Here is a 16,362-nt window from a genome sequence, read left to right as displayed (position 1 = left end):
GAGGCTGGAAATGGTTGTCACGTAGATGGGTTGGAGGGAGAGGAAAGTGTTGGTGAGATTTAGACATTGTGTGGGAGCAGTGAAGCCCAGAAAGCCCCAAGCAAAGATAGTAGTTGGGGCCAGAGGTGTTTAAAAAGGCCTAGGGTGTAAATATACACATTACATTCAAAGAGCCACTGACCTAGAAGTGAGGCATGTGGGTTTTGTTAGAGTCTGGAATGGGTCGTGTGCTGTACAGATGCCAAAGCAGCATCCTTGGAGAAGTGTGATGTGAGCTGGAATTGTTATTCTCATCTGATCATTTGTTTGTTTTCTATTCAGTCTTTTGTGTAAAGCATTTTCTAGTGCAGAATTCTTACAGGAATAGTTGTATACATAATTCCTCCAAAATGCCCTTGAACTATGATGAAGATATCAATATAAAGATACTGGGATATATGGATAGAAGACCTTGGTAGAGTCTGGCTGTGGTGGTAAAGCGGGGCCTGTCGTACACAGGGGCATCACATTGATGTGCGGCCCTCACACCTTGCAAGATAAATGTGCTGCATCTGTGACAGTATGCAACTTTCTCCAAAGGTGCCAAAGAGGTGAATGCAAGTGGGAAGACATTTACAGTACGGAGCTCTCTGCAGCTGCACGTGGACAGAAATGATGATGGAGTGGCCTACACCTGCAAAGTAGACCATGTGGCACTCACACAGACACCGCAGCAAGCCACAGAAGTACTGGAGGTCCACTGTGAGTGAACACACTGAAACATGCACATACTCAAACACACACACATGGAGTATACGTTGTGAAACCTCACAGTGTACGGAAGAGCAATTACATTAAAGAGGAAGTTGCTAAGAATGCTTGTAAGGCTGCAGAATCCTGTTGGATGGCAAAGAGAATTTGATAATTTATCATTCATGAAAAACTCCATTGTTTGAATCATGACAATGTTCTTATAATGACATATGATAAGTTACAGTTCTTTTTTACATTACGTCTTAAATAGTTATATTTCAATCATATTTTGAAAATTATAGGATTTTCTTCAAGGGGATGAACCTTTTTTGTCTGATGCTTTTAACCATTTGTGTTTGAATATTTTAGTTAATTGTTAAATCATGACCCAATATTAAGTAAATTATGGGATGTTTATCTTGATATGTATGTAATCCTCATCGTCAGCCCTCACTTCGTGCCTCTCTGTCTCTCCTAGATGCTCCTCGTGTGCAGATTATCCACTCCCTTGCAGTCCCCCAGGAGGGTCAGTACTTAAAGCTGGAGTGTGTGTCCAAAGGAAACCCTTCGTAAGTCACTCAAATTCTGTATTAGTTTATGTCAGCCTTTTATATTATGCTTCAGACAGGAAAATGAATCATACCTTGTTTCTCTTTCACATCCTCTCACCTCCCAGGCCAGATCCTGTGATGTGGACAAAGGACGGGGGTGAACTTCCTGACCTGGACAGGATGATTGTAGAGGGGAGGGAGCTCACCTTTACTTCACTCAACAAGACAGACAATGGCACCTACCGCTGCGAAGCCGGCAACCACCTAGGGACCAGCAGTGCTGAATATGTGCTCTACGTCTATGGTGAGTCAAAAGGAAAGGCTGATGTGGGTAATTGTGTTTCGTGTGGTCAAGTCGAAAGGAAAAGAAACGGAGAGAAATCTTCATCAGTTACTCATTTGAAACGTCATATGGATGAGGGGGAAAAAGCTGCAATGCAGGATGCCTTGGACTCCAATAATGCTACATGAAATAGTGGAAACTACGAACCTCACAGGCAATAGCTCCAAACTCTGTTGCAAAAACCAGGATTATAATACATCCCGATCTGCATACTGTGTCAGTGCTCGGAGTGATTAGTGGTACCATCCCTCACAGGGAGAATAAGGGCCTTGGGTGACACAAATGCCACCAACGCCTTTCCTTAAATAAACCTGCGTCCCAGATCCTACACACATACACACACACACACAGGAGAGAAATGTGTGAGGGTGGCAGAATTTAGTGCTGCATTGTCAGGAATATCACCAGGAAGGATAAGTAATTCCTAGTAACGCCAGAGGAGGTGGGGGGTAAAGGGACTAAGTATGAGGGAAAATAGATAGCTCTTCCTCACTTCCGTTTCTCCGCTGCCATTTGTCTCCTGGCATTAAGGAATAATGCTTAAAAATGAGCAGAGCAGAGACGCATCTCTTTTACCCTCTGTTTTAGCGACTTCGGTTGTGTGTGACGAGGAACAAAAATGCTGGTAGTGTTTGGCCAGAGAGATCTTACGACTGGAGACAAAATATATTTTCCCTAAGTGGATCAATCAAATATTATTATTATTTTCATTACATGCACTTAGGGGGTGTTTTATTTGCTCTCTAATTTGAAAGCAGAGCTAATCTGATGAACATGAGAGAAAGCTGTGCTTTGACAGAGCTGTGTTTTCTAGTAGGTTCATGACTGTCCTTGTTAGATGTACAGTTGTAACTAACCAGATGTGGAGCCGATGGAGAATGTGACTAATGCCGAGTCTTTAGCCCGCTATGTATTAAATATCCTGCAGTGTACAAATTGTTTTAACTGGCCAGTGAGAGTTTAAGATTCGAGACGATGGAAAAACGTATTTTCTCTCTGCAGAACAGACACTCCTTGCTGCCCGCATCTCCCCAATCATTCTCTCCTACATATTCTCTCCTTTTTCTTGGTTTTTCAAATTGAATTGCTGGCTTCTTGCGGACATCCATTTACAGAAAAAATAATTCCTGTCTCGGGCATGTTCTTGCATCTCTCCCCGTATCACTTCTCACAAGTGTTTTGAAGACTTGTCCGGTTTTCCTCCTAGTGAAATATCTTGTAATATGCAGAGACTGTATGAAAGAAGTGGATGTAGCCACCATGACGTCGGCGATTTGTCGACCACCATTTTGAAGCTTCAAGTCTGTCATTTTGGCCGTTGCCATCTAGGTTTTTTGGAGCCAGAAGTGACCATATTTGGATGAGAAGGTTGAGCTGGGCAGGGATACACATTGCTGCTGTGATTGATAGGTCACCGTGGTAGTGATTTGTCTATCACAATGTTGACACGCCCTAAAGCATAAGCTGCTTTATTGTCTACTTTACTCTAAATGGGTCCGGAATTTACAAAATGAACATCGTGCTGTATTGAAGAAGACTTGCGATTGATGTCATAAACTCTTTGGGAAAATATTTACTGAGATAATAAATCATGTGAGAAATAGTGTAATTTTCTAATCTAAAATTTTAGTCTAAAATATTCTAAACAAGCTGACTTCTTTCTTTAACCAGTGAAAGTGCCTCCTGCTGGCCATACAAAACAGAATAATAATATAATACAGGTTCATTATTTTTCCAACAAGAAACTCTGAGAACTGGACGTTAGCCATGTCATTACACAAATTCAAGACATGGACAGTCAAGTGCTTTATTAGATCCATGTATGAAAGTAAGGATGTAAATGTCAGAGAAAGATAATGACATCTTCTAAATGAAGGGCTTTGTAATGGCTTACAACTTGATCTTCAGCTAGCAGCACTTAGAAGTCTCTGCAGAGTTAAATTAAAATGGGTAGGTTCAAGGTAAGGAAAGGTCAAATCCAAATGTTACACAACTAAAACTTGACAAATTATGATTCCTGTTGTCACACTATATTTCGGTTTTCATACTAATCCAGATGCCACTGTGACAAGACAAATGTAATGATATAAATGTACTCAAATTTTGGTATTTACTGTGAGAAGACTTATTATTTTTAAAGCATCCCAAATGCAGTCATAACAATACAAGATATTCAGTTAAATTTAGTAAATTACTTATCACAAGTGCCATATTTGCATTTAAAGCCACAAAACAGGTCAGCACTGCAGGACTGAGGCATACTATCTGATATATATATGATGTTTTTTCCTTCATATTCAAATCTTTTGTGAAGGCTGTATTAAAACGAAGAGACTTGTGAAGTTCTCAAGCAGAATTCACATACAGATAAGAATAATGCCTACCCATGTCTGAATCTGATTACCAGAGTTAAAAGAAGAGACAGCCTATAGCAGCATATTGATTTGCGATCCGCCAAGGTAAAATAATAATAACAAAAATAATGTTATTGGTCCACTCAAATAGATATATCAGCCTTTATTTCTTAAACCTTAAAAGATTAATTTTCCACTTCCAATTAACATGCCACAATGTCTGTGTGCATCTAACAATTCCTTCAAATTTCAGCTCAATGTAACAACAAGAATAACCAATGCACTTAATTGCAGAGATGTTATTAAACTGATAGATTCTATGCCGCAAAAAGGGGATATAGGACGGTCAAAGAGGTCTATTCATTACCTGTTCTTTTGAAATGGCACACAGTCTGTTCCTACCCTTCATTAGTGATTACCACACCTTTTAGCCTTTCACAATTGCTGCCATAATTCTTTGAAAATACCTTTTTAATGGTTCCCCTTCAACGAGAAGACGTTTTCTCTCTACCCTCTTTCCCAGCGACATGCACTTAGCTGCTTAGTGATTCACGCTGAGGCTGAAATGTCACAGAGACACGCAGGACAGTTGGCCCTGAGAAAGAGTACCACCGCCAATTAAAAGCCTCAAGCTCACCATAAAAAGCAGAGTGACACAAACATAAAAGCCAACGTGGTAGTGTAACCTCATTAACTTTGTCACGGAATGTTTCAGTCCCATTTTTCCTGTTGCTCTAACATGTGACAGTGAGAAACACTGCCTTGGATGACGCCCTGTTATTATTATGCTGCAGTGAGAAATAGAAAACATAGCATGATAATGATGGCTTGGCTACCTTCTCCTGAAATCATCCTTGCAAACCTGGATCATTGGCACCGATCATTTGTTAAATGACTTCTTTCATTTGGTGTAGAGAGGTTTCCAGTGTTGGATCTTTGCTCACAGACTTGAGCCAACATTAGCAGACTCATGCTACAGAAATGACCCTCATATTCAAAGACAGAACATATGAAATTTCAATGATGATGAAAATATAGAGGTGTGGTACTCTGAACATAACTTGAAAATGGCAATTTGCTAAAATGTTTCTTCCATCACTCATATTGCAATTATGCCTCTGCGCCAGTGACCGCCGTTGCCTGAGGCGTTATGTTTCTCCGCTGTCCTTCCATGCGTTCGTCCCATTCTTGTGAAAGCGGTATCTTAAGAACACCTGGGGGGAATTGAGGAAAATGTCTTGTCCTTGATGCTCTATATACAGTTAACGATGAACAGGTATAACACAAAAGTACCTATGTGTTTGTCTCTTAAATATGACTCATGGGAAAATTGACGCAAAGGAAGTCATTAAAAGTAAATTGTATGAGAAGCCACGCAAAAAGGATGAGCAATTAAACTAATGTATGTCGTGTAGTGCATCACTTTGCATCAACAGTATCTCATTATTGCGTTTCAAAAAGTGTTTTCAACTATTTTTTTCAGGCTTTGAATTGTTTCATAATCATACTTTTTTTGTTTCCCATCACTGTATAATGTTTTGACCAGTTTGTGTTGCTTTTTTAAAGTATGTAACTGCCCCCATGTGAATTCATTTTTTGTTGTTGTATTGTTTTGTATATGTGTGTCTGTCTATCCCCCCCCCACCAGACGTCCCCACAACCCTGCCTCCATCCACCACTCCCCCCCTACATTCCATCCCTCCAGATCCTACCACTCTATTAGGCACCCACGTCACTGGCAACGGAGGTACAGTACCACCCCACGCATCTCCACAGCCACCTCAGCATGCTACTGTATATTCCCGCTTCCCTCTTACTTTTATGTTTCCTCTGTCCTATCACTTACAGCTATTTCTTTGCCTCAAGCATCAGTGTTCATGCCTCATGTGGACACACTGAGACATGGAGACACCGAAACCTGGAAAATATCTGATGATAAACGTGCTTCCGAGGACAAATTTCTTTCCGTTTTCTTCTCCCTTTAGGATTGTAAACATAAACTGTGCGTCTTTTAGATGGACAATGACATGCATGTCTATTGAAATTTACCTGTTTTGTGTTTTTCCTTTAAGGACATTATTCAAATGTCCTGTCTCTTAGACGCTCTAGGTGATTGTATTCACAAAGAGTCTAGCTGTTCAAATACACAATCTACTGTCCCCTTGGCATTTCAAAGAGTTCAGTACTGCTGTGCCCTGAAACCTCAAAGAAGCAAATGTCATATCCAACTGGAAATGTCTGGCCACTGGAGATGTCTCATCGTGACTCCTAATGCTCAAACTTAAAGAATTCTGACTTGAAAAGCTCCTTTTCAGAGAGATAACACAGTAGCCATCATGTAGGCATCTTACTGCTTGTTGGTGTTCTTAGTAGAGTATCTATTTCTGTGTGATACAACCCGTAAAGCATTATAATATATAACGTTTGAAAAAGGAAAAAAAGAATATGAATGAAAATGAAATGCTGGGGAGGCATAACATACTTATGTCTTCTCCAATTTCAAGCCCCTCTCATCCTTGCAGAGGCTGATGACATAGATTTAAACTTTAAAGTGAGTGATGTGCAGTATAAATTAAATCATCTCCATCCTGAGGCAACCAATGCAATCCACACAAACCATTTTTGTCATGATAGTGTTAATGCCTCTAGGATATCTTTCAATAAATCTCTTGCCTCAGAAACCCCACAATTTGGACCCTAAAGGTTTCGAGTGGTGGTCTGGTTTGTTGGAGGTATGTTTACCCTTGGAGGTTGAATGTCACTTTTCGGCTGAGGAAGCAGCTAAAGCTGTTGTAGAACATGGAGGGATACCAGCTACAGCCAGTTTACCTCTAGAGAATATTTGCTGCATCTTGGACAAGGTTAGGGACATGGTGTTTGAGTGACCCATTGTGTATACGATCCCTCCAAGTCTGAGCCAGGAGGTCACTTGTGCCTGTCATGGCAGCAACCCAAGAACCCGCTGGTGGTCTCCAGAAAGATGTTCTCAACAGGGATAGGAATACTGCTGACTTGGGTGATAAAAGGAACAATTTGAGGAAGTTCAGAATGCTGCCAACACAGTGGAGGCACAGTTGAAAGGCTTAGGGGAAGCCTTGCCGTTCCTTATGGTGTAGGTCACTGAGGTGGTCAGAAAGCCCTGCAGTTATAAAGTGACAGATTGATGGAATTCACCCTGAGGTGGGGAAATTTCTGAATATTCTGCTGTCATGGTTGACCTGCCTGCTTGGAGGTTGGGGACAGTGTCTATGGAATAACAGATGGATGTTGGTGTTCCCATTTTCATGGCTCCATGCTGGTGACAGCCATGGCCGGAGGCATTGTGTTTTCGGGTTGTCCGTTCGTCGGGTCCATTCTCGTGAACGCAAACTCTCAGGAACGCCTGGAGGGAATTTCTTCAAATTTGGCACAAATGTCCACTTGAACTCAAGGATGACCTGGTTAGATTTTCACGTCTGTCCCATTCTCATGAAGCGTGGGCTTTAAAAACAAGTATGATTATGATTCCCTTGGTGTCTTGTGGGGTGATACATGAATATAAGTGCTTGGACAGCTGTTATGAGCAATCCGATCTTGTATATAGTCGAAGTAGCAGCTCTGCTTCGTGCTGATAATGTAGTTCTGTTGTCCTCTTATGCAGCTTTCGATTCAAGAATCGAAAGCTGCCCCCGCCCACCTCCAGTGGAGGACAAAGATGTCCCCCACTGGAGGTGTTCCAGCATGTTCAACTAAACTAGCTCTGCATTTAAAGGCGGCAGTTAAGTTGTTTTGGGCAAGGTGCATACTGGAAATCTCTCTGTGGAGGCTCTTTAGTACAACCGACTGGGAGGAGACCTTGGAGCAGACAGACATACCGGGGGAATTACATGATATACATATAGAGCCTCAAATGCTTTAGGAGGAGCTGGAGACTGTGGCTGAGGAAAGGGATGTTTTGGCATCACAGATGGAATAGATGTCACAAACATTTGGACTAATATGAACCTATTTCCCCAAATGATATCTGTATGATTGAAACATTTATTCTTGGTGAATGTACAATTTATGTGATTTTACATCATTTATTTTAAGATTTACCTTAATAATCCAAAGGCAACAAATGTAGCGCTGGACAAACACCTAAGAAAGAAAAAGTTGAAAGAACAATTGTTTTGTTGAATTGCAGTTCGTCTAGTGATTCTGTCTTTTTTCGTACTGCGACGCTACAACAATATTGCTGACACAGCGCCATGTCTGCTTCAGTAAAGTGATGTGTCAATCAAAGTTTTTGAGTGACGTGTCAATTTAAAATTAATATGCTGTGATAAGCTGTATGCAAATACATATTCTTAAAGTTGTTGCAAAGTTGTTACAAGACTATTGTACATATAATTAACACAGTATTTTTTCTCGTAAAAACTAAATAGTCCGACTAAATAGTATTAATACATAAGATTCAAGACACTGATTACTTCTCTGTGTCTTAAATTCTCTGCATTCCTTTCTGCAGTTCTCTCAAGCAGCTTCCTTCATTTTCATTAATGTGTCTGTTTTCTACAGATGTAGCAGAGTTCACCTTCTCTGCCACTTCATAGTGCTTCACAGTCACATTCACTCAGAATACTTTCCTCTTATCACTGCTGCTTTCTCAAAATTTCCATCTTTAAAGTCCTTCAAGAGTCTCGACTCCCTTTCTACCTTTCCTCTGCTGCTTTGCTTTCTATCGAAGCTTTTGTTTCACTTGTCTCTCTCTCAACCACTTCTTGTCTTCTACCCTCACATCTTGTTAGATATTCCTCATCAGCATGTCTCTATTCTTCTCTGATGTCTGTTTGTGTAGTGCAGAGACACAAGAGAAGCTGAGCCTCTTAGTGTATCTTCAGGGAATCTAAATATCAGACTCCTTCACTGTGTCCCCATTCACAGGATACTACACTATCTGCTTTCATGTGTCTACTTGATTTATTACCAGGTCTTTTCACAGGCTCTGCATGAAAGCAAACAACTGTGGAGCTGTACCAGCCCCATGACGTTTTGTCTTTTTAATAAAGTTGTCTTCCTGTACAGATAAAAAACACAGTGTAGGTTCAGCTTTACAGCATTGTATGCAGAATACTAGCATATTGAATATCTGATGCGCTCTTTTAGGTGCACCTTTCTCTGTTCCGTCATCTTTTTTTATACTAGTCTTTCCTCTCTTGCACGTCATCAGCACATGATCATCACAACTGAGGTTGAGGCTTCTTCAAACAAGAAACGGGTTTGAGAGAAGAACAGAGAAGCAGAGAAGAGATAAGCAGTTGGTGTTGAAAATAAACAAAGAAAGAAGATCACTGTAGATGTACAGTTTATTGGTTTTCATTGAATGGATGATCACCTTTTCCCAGCTTAACCCGTTCAACTTTGTTCATTTGTCCAGGCTAAAAAACCTGGAAAGTGATCATGGTCATTTGGAAAATCAGTTAGGCCTGTACAGGATCTGTAACATTCAGCAAAAGTCACACCATGAGTGTTGCTTTGTGTGTTCATTGTATTCCTATTGTAGCGTGAGGCCTAAAATATCCCCGTAACTACATCAGCAATTGGAATTGGCAATTTTAGATTACGATATGACAAATACCCCATGGCAATGTAGAAACCGAGTCAAATGAATGATTTCAATGGTGTAATTCAGTTAAAGTTGATTTCTGTGTGGATGCAGCCCACCTGCCTTATTTTCTCCATCACCTTAGATATACAGCTTAAGCCTGCTGTTACTGAAACCTTTAGTTGAATTCATTGGAGATATTTAAATGGGGAATAAATCACAATAAATGCCAATACTCCTTAGCCATCATTACACTCAACCAGTCGGGAAAACAGTAAACCATGTAAGATAAAAAATAAAAATATTTGATCATGGATATTCTATGTGTGCTAAAGCCTCAATTATACTCCCAAACATACTCGTAATCTGACAGCTGCCGACGCCATGGACACCATCCACACACACCGCATAGTCACAACAAATGGACGGTACATGGACAATTGCACAGGGCCTGCATGTACACCCTCCGATGACAGCATTTACTTTGCGGACCCTTGCGTATTTGCGGAGGCGGAATGTATAACTAGTTTCAGTCTCCCAGACTTTCAGAGTTAAGACCTCAGTTTTAATTAAAGTGCTATTATATTAGACGGTGGCCACATCATTACTGTTGTGTTGCAGGAAAGCAGACGTGATTTTGCGGGACACATGAGCAAGAGAGATATTGATTATATATTAGATCACTCCTCTTTGCCAAGTAGCTTCAGAAAAAAATGATGGCTGCGCAGATTTTTCAGTTTCTGTGGGGGAAAATATTTTAATTTAGGAAAGACGTTTTTTTCTCCCTGTACTTAGCAATAGCTTGTTTTCCTCTCAGTAGTTACAGGATTTAATATTTTTTTATCTACAAAAAAGTGTTGGTGGTAAATAAAATGATACATTATTTTACAATATGATTGTCCAATGATAGCTTATTTTCTGTTTATATTTCCTGACTTAGTGACAGTAAGTATTAGTGGGCAATACAATAATGCACCAATGGAAGCATTATTCATGCTTTCAGGGATATTTGTGAATAAATACTTCATTCTGTAGACTCAGCGGTTCTAATGGTAATTTAAATTTGGCGGTAATCCATGCCTTTAATACTAACTGTTGTCGACCTTTGGGGTGTAGTGTAAAGATATGCAAGAGATTCCTCTGCTTTTTTTCCTCCGTACTGTATAATGCCAGGACTGATGCATAACTGCGGTCTGTGATTCACTTTATTAATGAAGTGCTGGCAGGTATGCCCAACACACACACACAGCTTCAATGGCCCAGCCAGCCTTAATGGCTGTAATAACTCTTTCGCTAAGTATCAGAGGTCTATGCAATGTCATCAGATCCCCCCCCTCCCCACGAACACACACACATACACGTCCCCCCACCCCCACCACTGAGTTCTCTAAAATTTGCCAAATACTCTTTCATGGCATGCAAATTAGCTTTGACCTTGTGTAGCTGAAAGGTTGAATCATGCACAAGGGTTTCTTTGGTGTTTCAAATATTTACTATTCACTTCTCATAATCAGCATTCGTGTGGCCAACCCCAGACCCTGTAGTCTAAAATTGCCGCAGAAAATGGGCCCACTGCAGAGGAGACAGCAATTATTCATGCCTCGTGTCTATGCCTGTGGAGAGGAGAGAAAGACTAAAATAATACCCGTCTACCTCCTGGCAGAGTAAGAGTTCTCTTTTCTTTGGTCCATTTGTTGTTCCTTGAAAGGAACAGAAGTAAAGAAGTAAAGAATTGTACCAACAACCTTAATCAGAGCACATACTATAACATGGAACACATTGCTAAATTGTCTTACATTTATTCCAGAGGGCTGGTTGCTATATTTGAGGCTTTAACTGTCAGTGGGGTCCGATGGAGGCTACCACAGCAATCCATAACTATCATGTTTGTTATGCTTGTACTCTAAAGCAAAATACAAAGGATTTTGCTCTCTTGGAGTTGATAGCAGTGACTGCACACTAGGGGGAGAATTAAAGATTGGAGCAAGGGATTGGTTAGGGTCCCTCTTCAAGCGCTGGCCGAAAAGCTGCATATGAATAGTAAGACATTAAAACAGAACCACTCGTATCCTGTTTGCCGTACTGAAGATTTTTTTATTTAAGATATTTTCATATATTTGAGGGTTAAAAGCAGTGGCAGGTGAACAGATATCCTTTGTTCAGCTCTTTATTTGGTCAGAATGATTTTCAACAGAAGAGGCTGGAAAACATGAGCTACAGTACAAATGGAAGGGCATACGGTACAAGTATACAGAATAAAACAACAATCTAAACATTGATTACCAAGTACAAAACATCTAATACTAGCTAGGTATTTTGAAATCTTCCACCACCAAATTGCACATCTTTCACATTTTAAAAAAGGCACAAATGTTGAATTTATTAGAAAACTTGCAGCAGTGAAAAATCAACTGACGAAAATGAGACAGATTACTCAATTCCTTTAATAACATGCTTGATAACGTACATTTTAGGCAGACTGTTGAAATTACCCTTTCAAATTGTTGAGGTATTAAAGGGGAAGGTTGAACTCCACAAGAAATATTTTATGTCTCCCACTTTCACCTATTTGCTGCTTTAGACCAAGGACAAACCTTTTGTGAAATTAAATTAGGGAGGGGACAATTTTCATTGCTTGGAGGGAGTCGTAACTGCTTTATTCCATTGCTATTGATCTTGTTTTAAATGGAGGGACCAGGTTAGGCCATAGGATGAGCTAAAGACATATATTCTTGAGGGCAAGTATCCAGGGCAGCTGGTTGGTTCATGTGCTTCAACCAGAAAGGCTGGGTTCAGGTTGCAGCATCCCTGAGGGGGTGAAACGGTTAAATATTGAGCACTACCTACCATCTTCTCTCCATTTCCTCTTCTACTCTCCACCCTTTCCACCATAAAGCTGAGGAGCACAGGAGGAATTAAAACATAATGCAAAGGTCTTTCCACTTATTGCTGGGCAATTATTATTGATGGCATGTCACTTTAACTCGCTTTGGGGAAGAATTATAGCAACAATTTGGAACAAAGTGTAGAACGGAAAAAGAGCAATCATTAGATCCTGGGGCTGGTGTTATGAATTACTTGTAATAGCCCTTCTATTCATTAAATCTCAATGGCAGGGGACACATTCAGCAATCTTCAAGAGGCGCTCACATGCACACACACATGCACACACACACACACACACACACACACACACACACACACACACAGTTAAGGTAGTCTAATTTTCATTTGTTGACATGAAGTTGTATTTAGCCTTTTATTCATTTTTCTCTGCTTGTCTCCCTCGGGGGGTTGTTGAGCTTGTTGTGGCAACTTGCTTCCTCCAGGATTACTCATTGCAGTGTGGGCTAGTTCTGTTCCCCTGCTCTTGTTCTGCTGTTGGCTCACACAGTGCAATTCTTCCAAGCTAACCAGCAGCTCAATGCAGTTTATGTATCTGAAAAGCAGCAGCAATATATTTATGATTAAGTTACCACAAATGAGTAACATTGGTGCCGTTGGTCATCTCCCTGCCTTGCTGTTTTGAAGAGGTTATGGATTTTGCCAAACATCGAGCTGCTTTGATAAATTGATAATTGGATGCATCTTAATGAATTCATATGATTAATTATCTTGCTTTTCTTATAACTTCATGCTGTTACCCTGCTGACCACAATTTCTTTTCATTCTGAGAAGAGAGAAGGAGGTTGTTGAATATTCAAGATAGTGTCCAAGTCCATGTGTGGGCTTTATTGAATGATTAGCAGAAGTAATTTGTTTTCAGAATCTAATTAATCCACTCTGACCCAGCAAGTAATAATGTGCAGGAAGCACACAAACACACACACACACACTTGTCTCTGTTACGTCTCCTCCTTTCTGTCTTTTTGACTCTCTCTCTCATGCATGGGTGCCTGCATTCAAAAGTGTATCCACATGTGTCTTTCAGCCCTCTTCTACAGCCTCCAGGGACTCTTTCATCTTGGCAGTAGAGCCAGCATTAGATGCAGATTGGTGAATTTCCAGTCTCAGCCAAAAAGTTGGGTATAATTGATTCATCGAACAAGTGAAGTCTGCAGGCACTTTCCAACACTCACTCCTTAACTTCCATTCTGTTTGCAGGCACCTCTTTCTTTTGTCTTTAACTTTAAGGTACCATTATTACAGCAGAATTGATGCAGAGTGATATGTTTCTCTTTATGTTTCACGCTAAATGATGTAACATGCCGGGTTAAGCCATTCGAGGCGAGGCGTCAAGGTTTTATTTAGTTTTAGTTTTTGGTCACAGTTTATTTCAGGTAATCAGACTGTATCTTAGGTAACAGTCACTGGGCCTCATTCAGGAAGCAACACTATACAAGAACATATTTCCTCTTATTTTTGTTTTTATCCTCAACTTGTTTTTATTTTGTTAGATTCACCAATGTTTTCTTTTTTTGCTCTTCTCTCAGGTAACAGACAATTTGACAAGTGGTCAAGAGCAAGATAAGAACACAAATTGTTCATCAAACGCAATTAAAAACCAAGACGAGATACGAGACAACTTAAACTAACATGAATATCATATAATCAAATCCAGATTTGTATATGTTTCAGGGTAATTAAAATAATTGGATTATCAAATTAACAATGTATTAACTGCACAAAACTACAAAACTAAAAAGATGCTGACAGACACAGATTCCCTGACCCACACCGCAGACACAAGGACGCTGCAGCTCTATAAGCCGATGCTTAAGCTAGCTGCTGCTCTATTGATCTGAGCAACTGAAACCATTGCATCACAGAGCTATATCTATCTAAGATAGAGAGGAAAGGTCTTCCAAAAAAAGATGCCTCAAGGGTATGAACAATAATTTTATTATTAACAAATGTAATACTGAGAGTGAGCGAAAGATGTATATTAAGCTGCGGCGAAGGCCATTTGAGTTGCATACGGATATGTTTCCAGGATGCCGAATCTGATGAATTGAGATTCAGATAATCAAACCAACCAAGTCAAACCTGTTGGTACTCAATGCAGTACATTTATATCTCTGTATTCATTTGTTACATTTTAAGTTATGGAAGCGATATTTAATTCAAGCCTGATGTTGCCTCACATATAAAAGACTGATCTCAGTGATTTTGACACAGTGAGGCATGATAGCTTATTAGTTAAACACTGGTATCGGATCGGTACTCGGTATCGGCCGATACCCAAAGCCCAGGAACCAGAACTGAAAGTCTGATTCTGATGTCATGCCTAGTGATGACCTGATTGAGGAAGGAGGTTGGCAGATTTTTTTTTTTATATGGACTCACCATTTCTCTCCAGCTGAGTTCTTGATGGAATATTTGAGCTTTCATTTGAATTGATAATGTTCCTTTGCTCCAAGGGCGTAGGCTTGGTCTCAACATGGGTGGGGACACATATTAAGCGGGGGGGAGTCTGGGGAAGATTTTGAGAGTCTAACACTTAATTTCCTGCATTTTGGTGAATCTTTCTGCATCAATTTATAGTGTAAAGGAAACCACTAAATTCAGGCACCAGGTGACAATTGAAAATATAAAAATATAATGGAACATAATGCAGTAAGGCTGTCAAGCATTCTGTTTTGCTTTCCAAATATTTATTCTCAACTTTTCACATTTAATGTTATCTTTGCTGAGTCAAAACACCTGTAGACAGGATTTACTCTTCCTCCTCTTTTGTGTCTTTAACCTCTTTAATGTGCATTATTACCACAATGATAAATTAAATAAATTTGAATTGATTTATGGACCTCTGGACTTCATTACCTCATATGTGTTTCAGAAAGATTTCTGCTCATGTTCAAAATTGTCTTCTCATTCAAAACATGAATCAGCTGATGAAATGATCACCACAGATAGCGGTCTTATTTCATGTCATTCAGAGACAGAGAGATGGTGGGCTGTTTAAGAAATAATTACCGAGGTCTGGACCTCGTTGACCTCAACGCTGGCTACAACCGATCACACCAGATCATACCATATGCAAACATACACCCTTGCTTTGCACATAATTTCCAAAGCCATATACCACCTTTTTGGTACCAATCTCGGACTAATATAGTTTGTATAGTTTTGTCAAATTTCAGTCATGAACAGTGAACTGTTCTCGAAGTTTGACTTAAAACACATGCTTTTATTTTGGTATGCAGCAGGCTTCACATTAGTCTCAGAAATGTTATTATAGGAATCAATGTAATTTAATCTTACTCAATAATATGACACCATATTTCCATTCCCAGCCTTCACACATCCTCTTGAACAACCACCCAGTATCACATATCCTTTCACTGTAACCCCGTATGGAGCCAGGATCAGCGAAACAGATCGGATGAGAAGTTAGTGGGGCAGTTTAAGAGCAACAGTTTTGGTTCAGTCCCGGCCAAGCAGTGGCTCACAGAAGCCATGAACCCCTTTAATATATTAAACAAGCCCAACTCGCAAAGCCAGGCGACAAGGAAGGTGTTATAAATATTAAAAGAGGAGCTTGCTCTTCCACGCTCTCATATTAAATCGCAGAGAGAAGAATGTATGTGCCCTTATTAAAAGATAATGTGTTCTGGACCCATTAAATGTATGACCCTCCCTCTAGATCCCTCTCCTCCTTGTCTTCTTTCCTTGTCCTTCTTGCTCTAACTGAAATTTTAGCCTTTTCCTGTCCATCATGTCTTTCATTTTCTTTTTCTGTGTGTCTTCATACGCTCTTGCTGTATTTTTCTCCTTCCATGTGGACCAGACCAGAATGCAAAAGATTGCAATAGATGAATCATGTTTTGTATTTAGACGTTGTAGGTTGTGATGAATTCATGCCACCGGATTCTG

General features: G+C 40.0%; 1 protein-coding gene across 3 annotated transcripts in view; it reads left to right on the top strand.

Annotated features, from left to right (window-relative positions):
• LOC116397286 (cell adhesion molecule 2-like) overlaps positions 1 to 16,362 on the top strand; it is a 192,111-nt gene that overhangs the window by 164,893 nt on the left and 10,856 nt on the right. For 2 of the 3 annotated variants that reach the window (XM_031872569.1, XM_031872568.1), the window contains 4 exons: positions 580 to 741; positions 1,211 to 1,301; positions 1,409 to 1,587; positions 5,629 to 5,727. In XM_031872569.1, the coding sequence (XP_031728429.1) occupies positions 580 to 741; positions 1,211 to 1,301; positions 1,409 to 1,587; positions 5,629 to 5,727 (531 nt within the window). The remainder of the gene's footprint in view (positions 1 to 579; positions 742 to 1,210; positions 1,302 to 1,408; positions 1,588 to 5,628; positions 5,728 to 16,362) is intronic. The other variant, XM_031872570.1, reaches the window with a different exon arrangement.

The sequence above is a fragment of the Anarrhichthys ocellatus genome, unplaced genomic scaffold, assembly GCF_004355925.1.
Source record: "Anarrhichthys ocellatus isolate YVR2014 unplaced genomic scaffold, GSC_Weel_1.0 scaffold65, whole genome shotgun sequence".
Classification (NCBI taxonomy): domain Eukaryota; kingdom Metazoa; phylum Chordata; class Actinopteri; order Perciformes; family Anarhichadidae; genus Anarrhichthys; species Anarrhichthys ocellatus.
The sequence above is the reverse complement of the archived record's forward strand: the minus strand, read 5'-3'. Positions and strand labels throughout refer to the sequence as shown.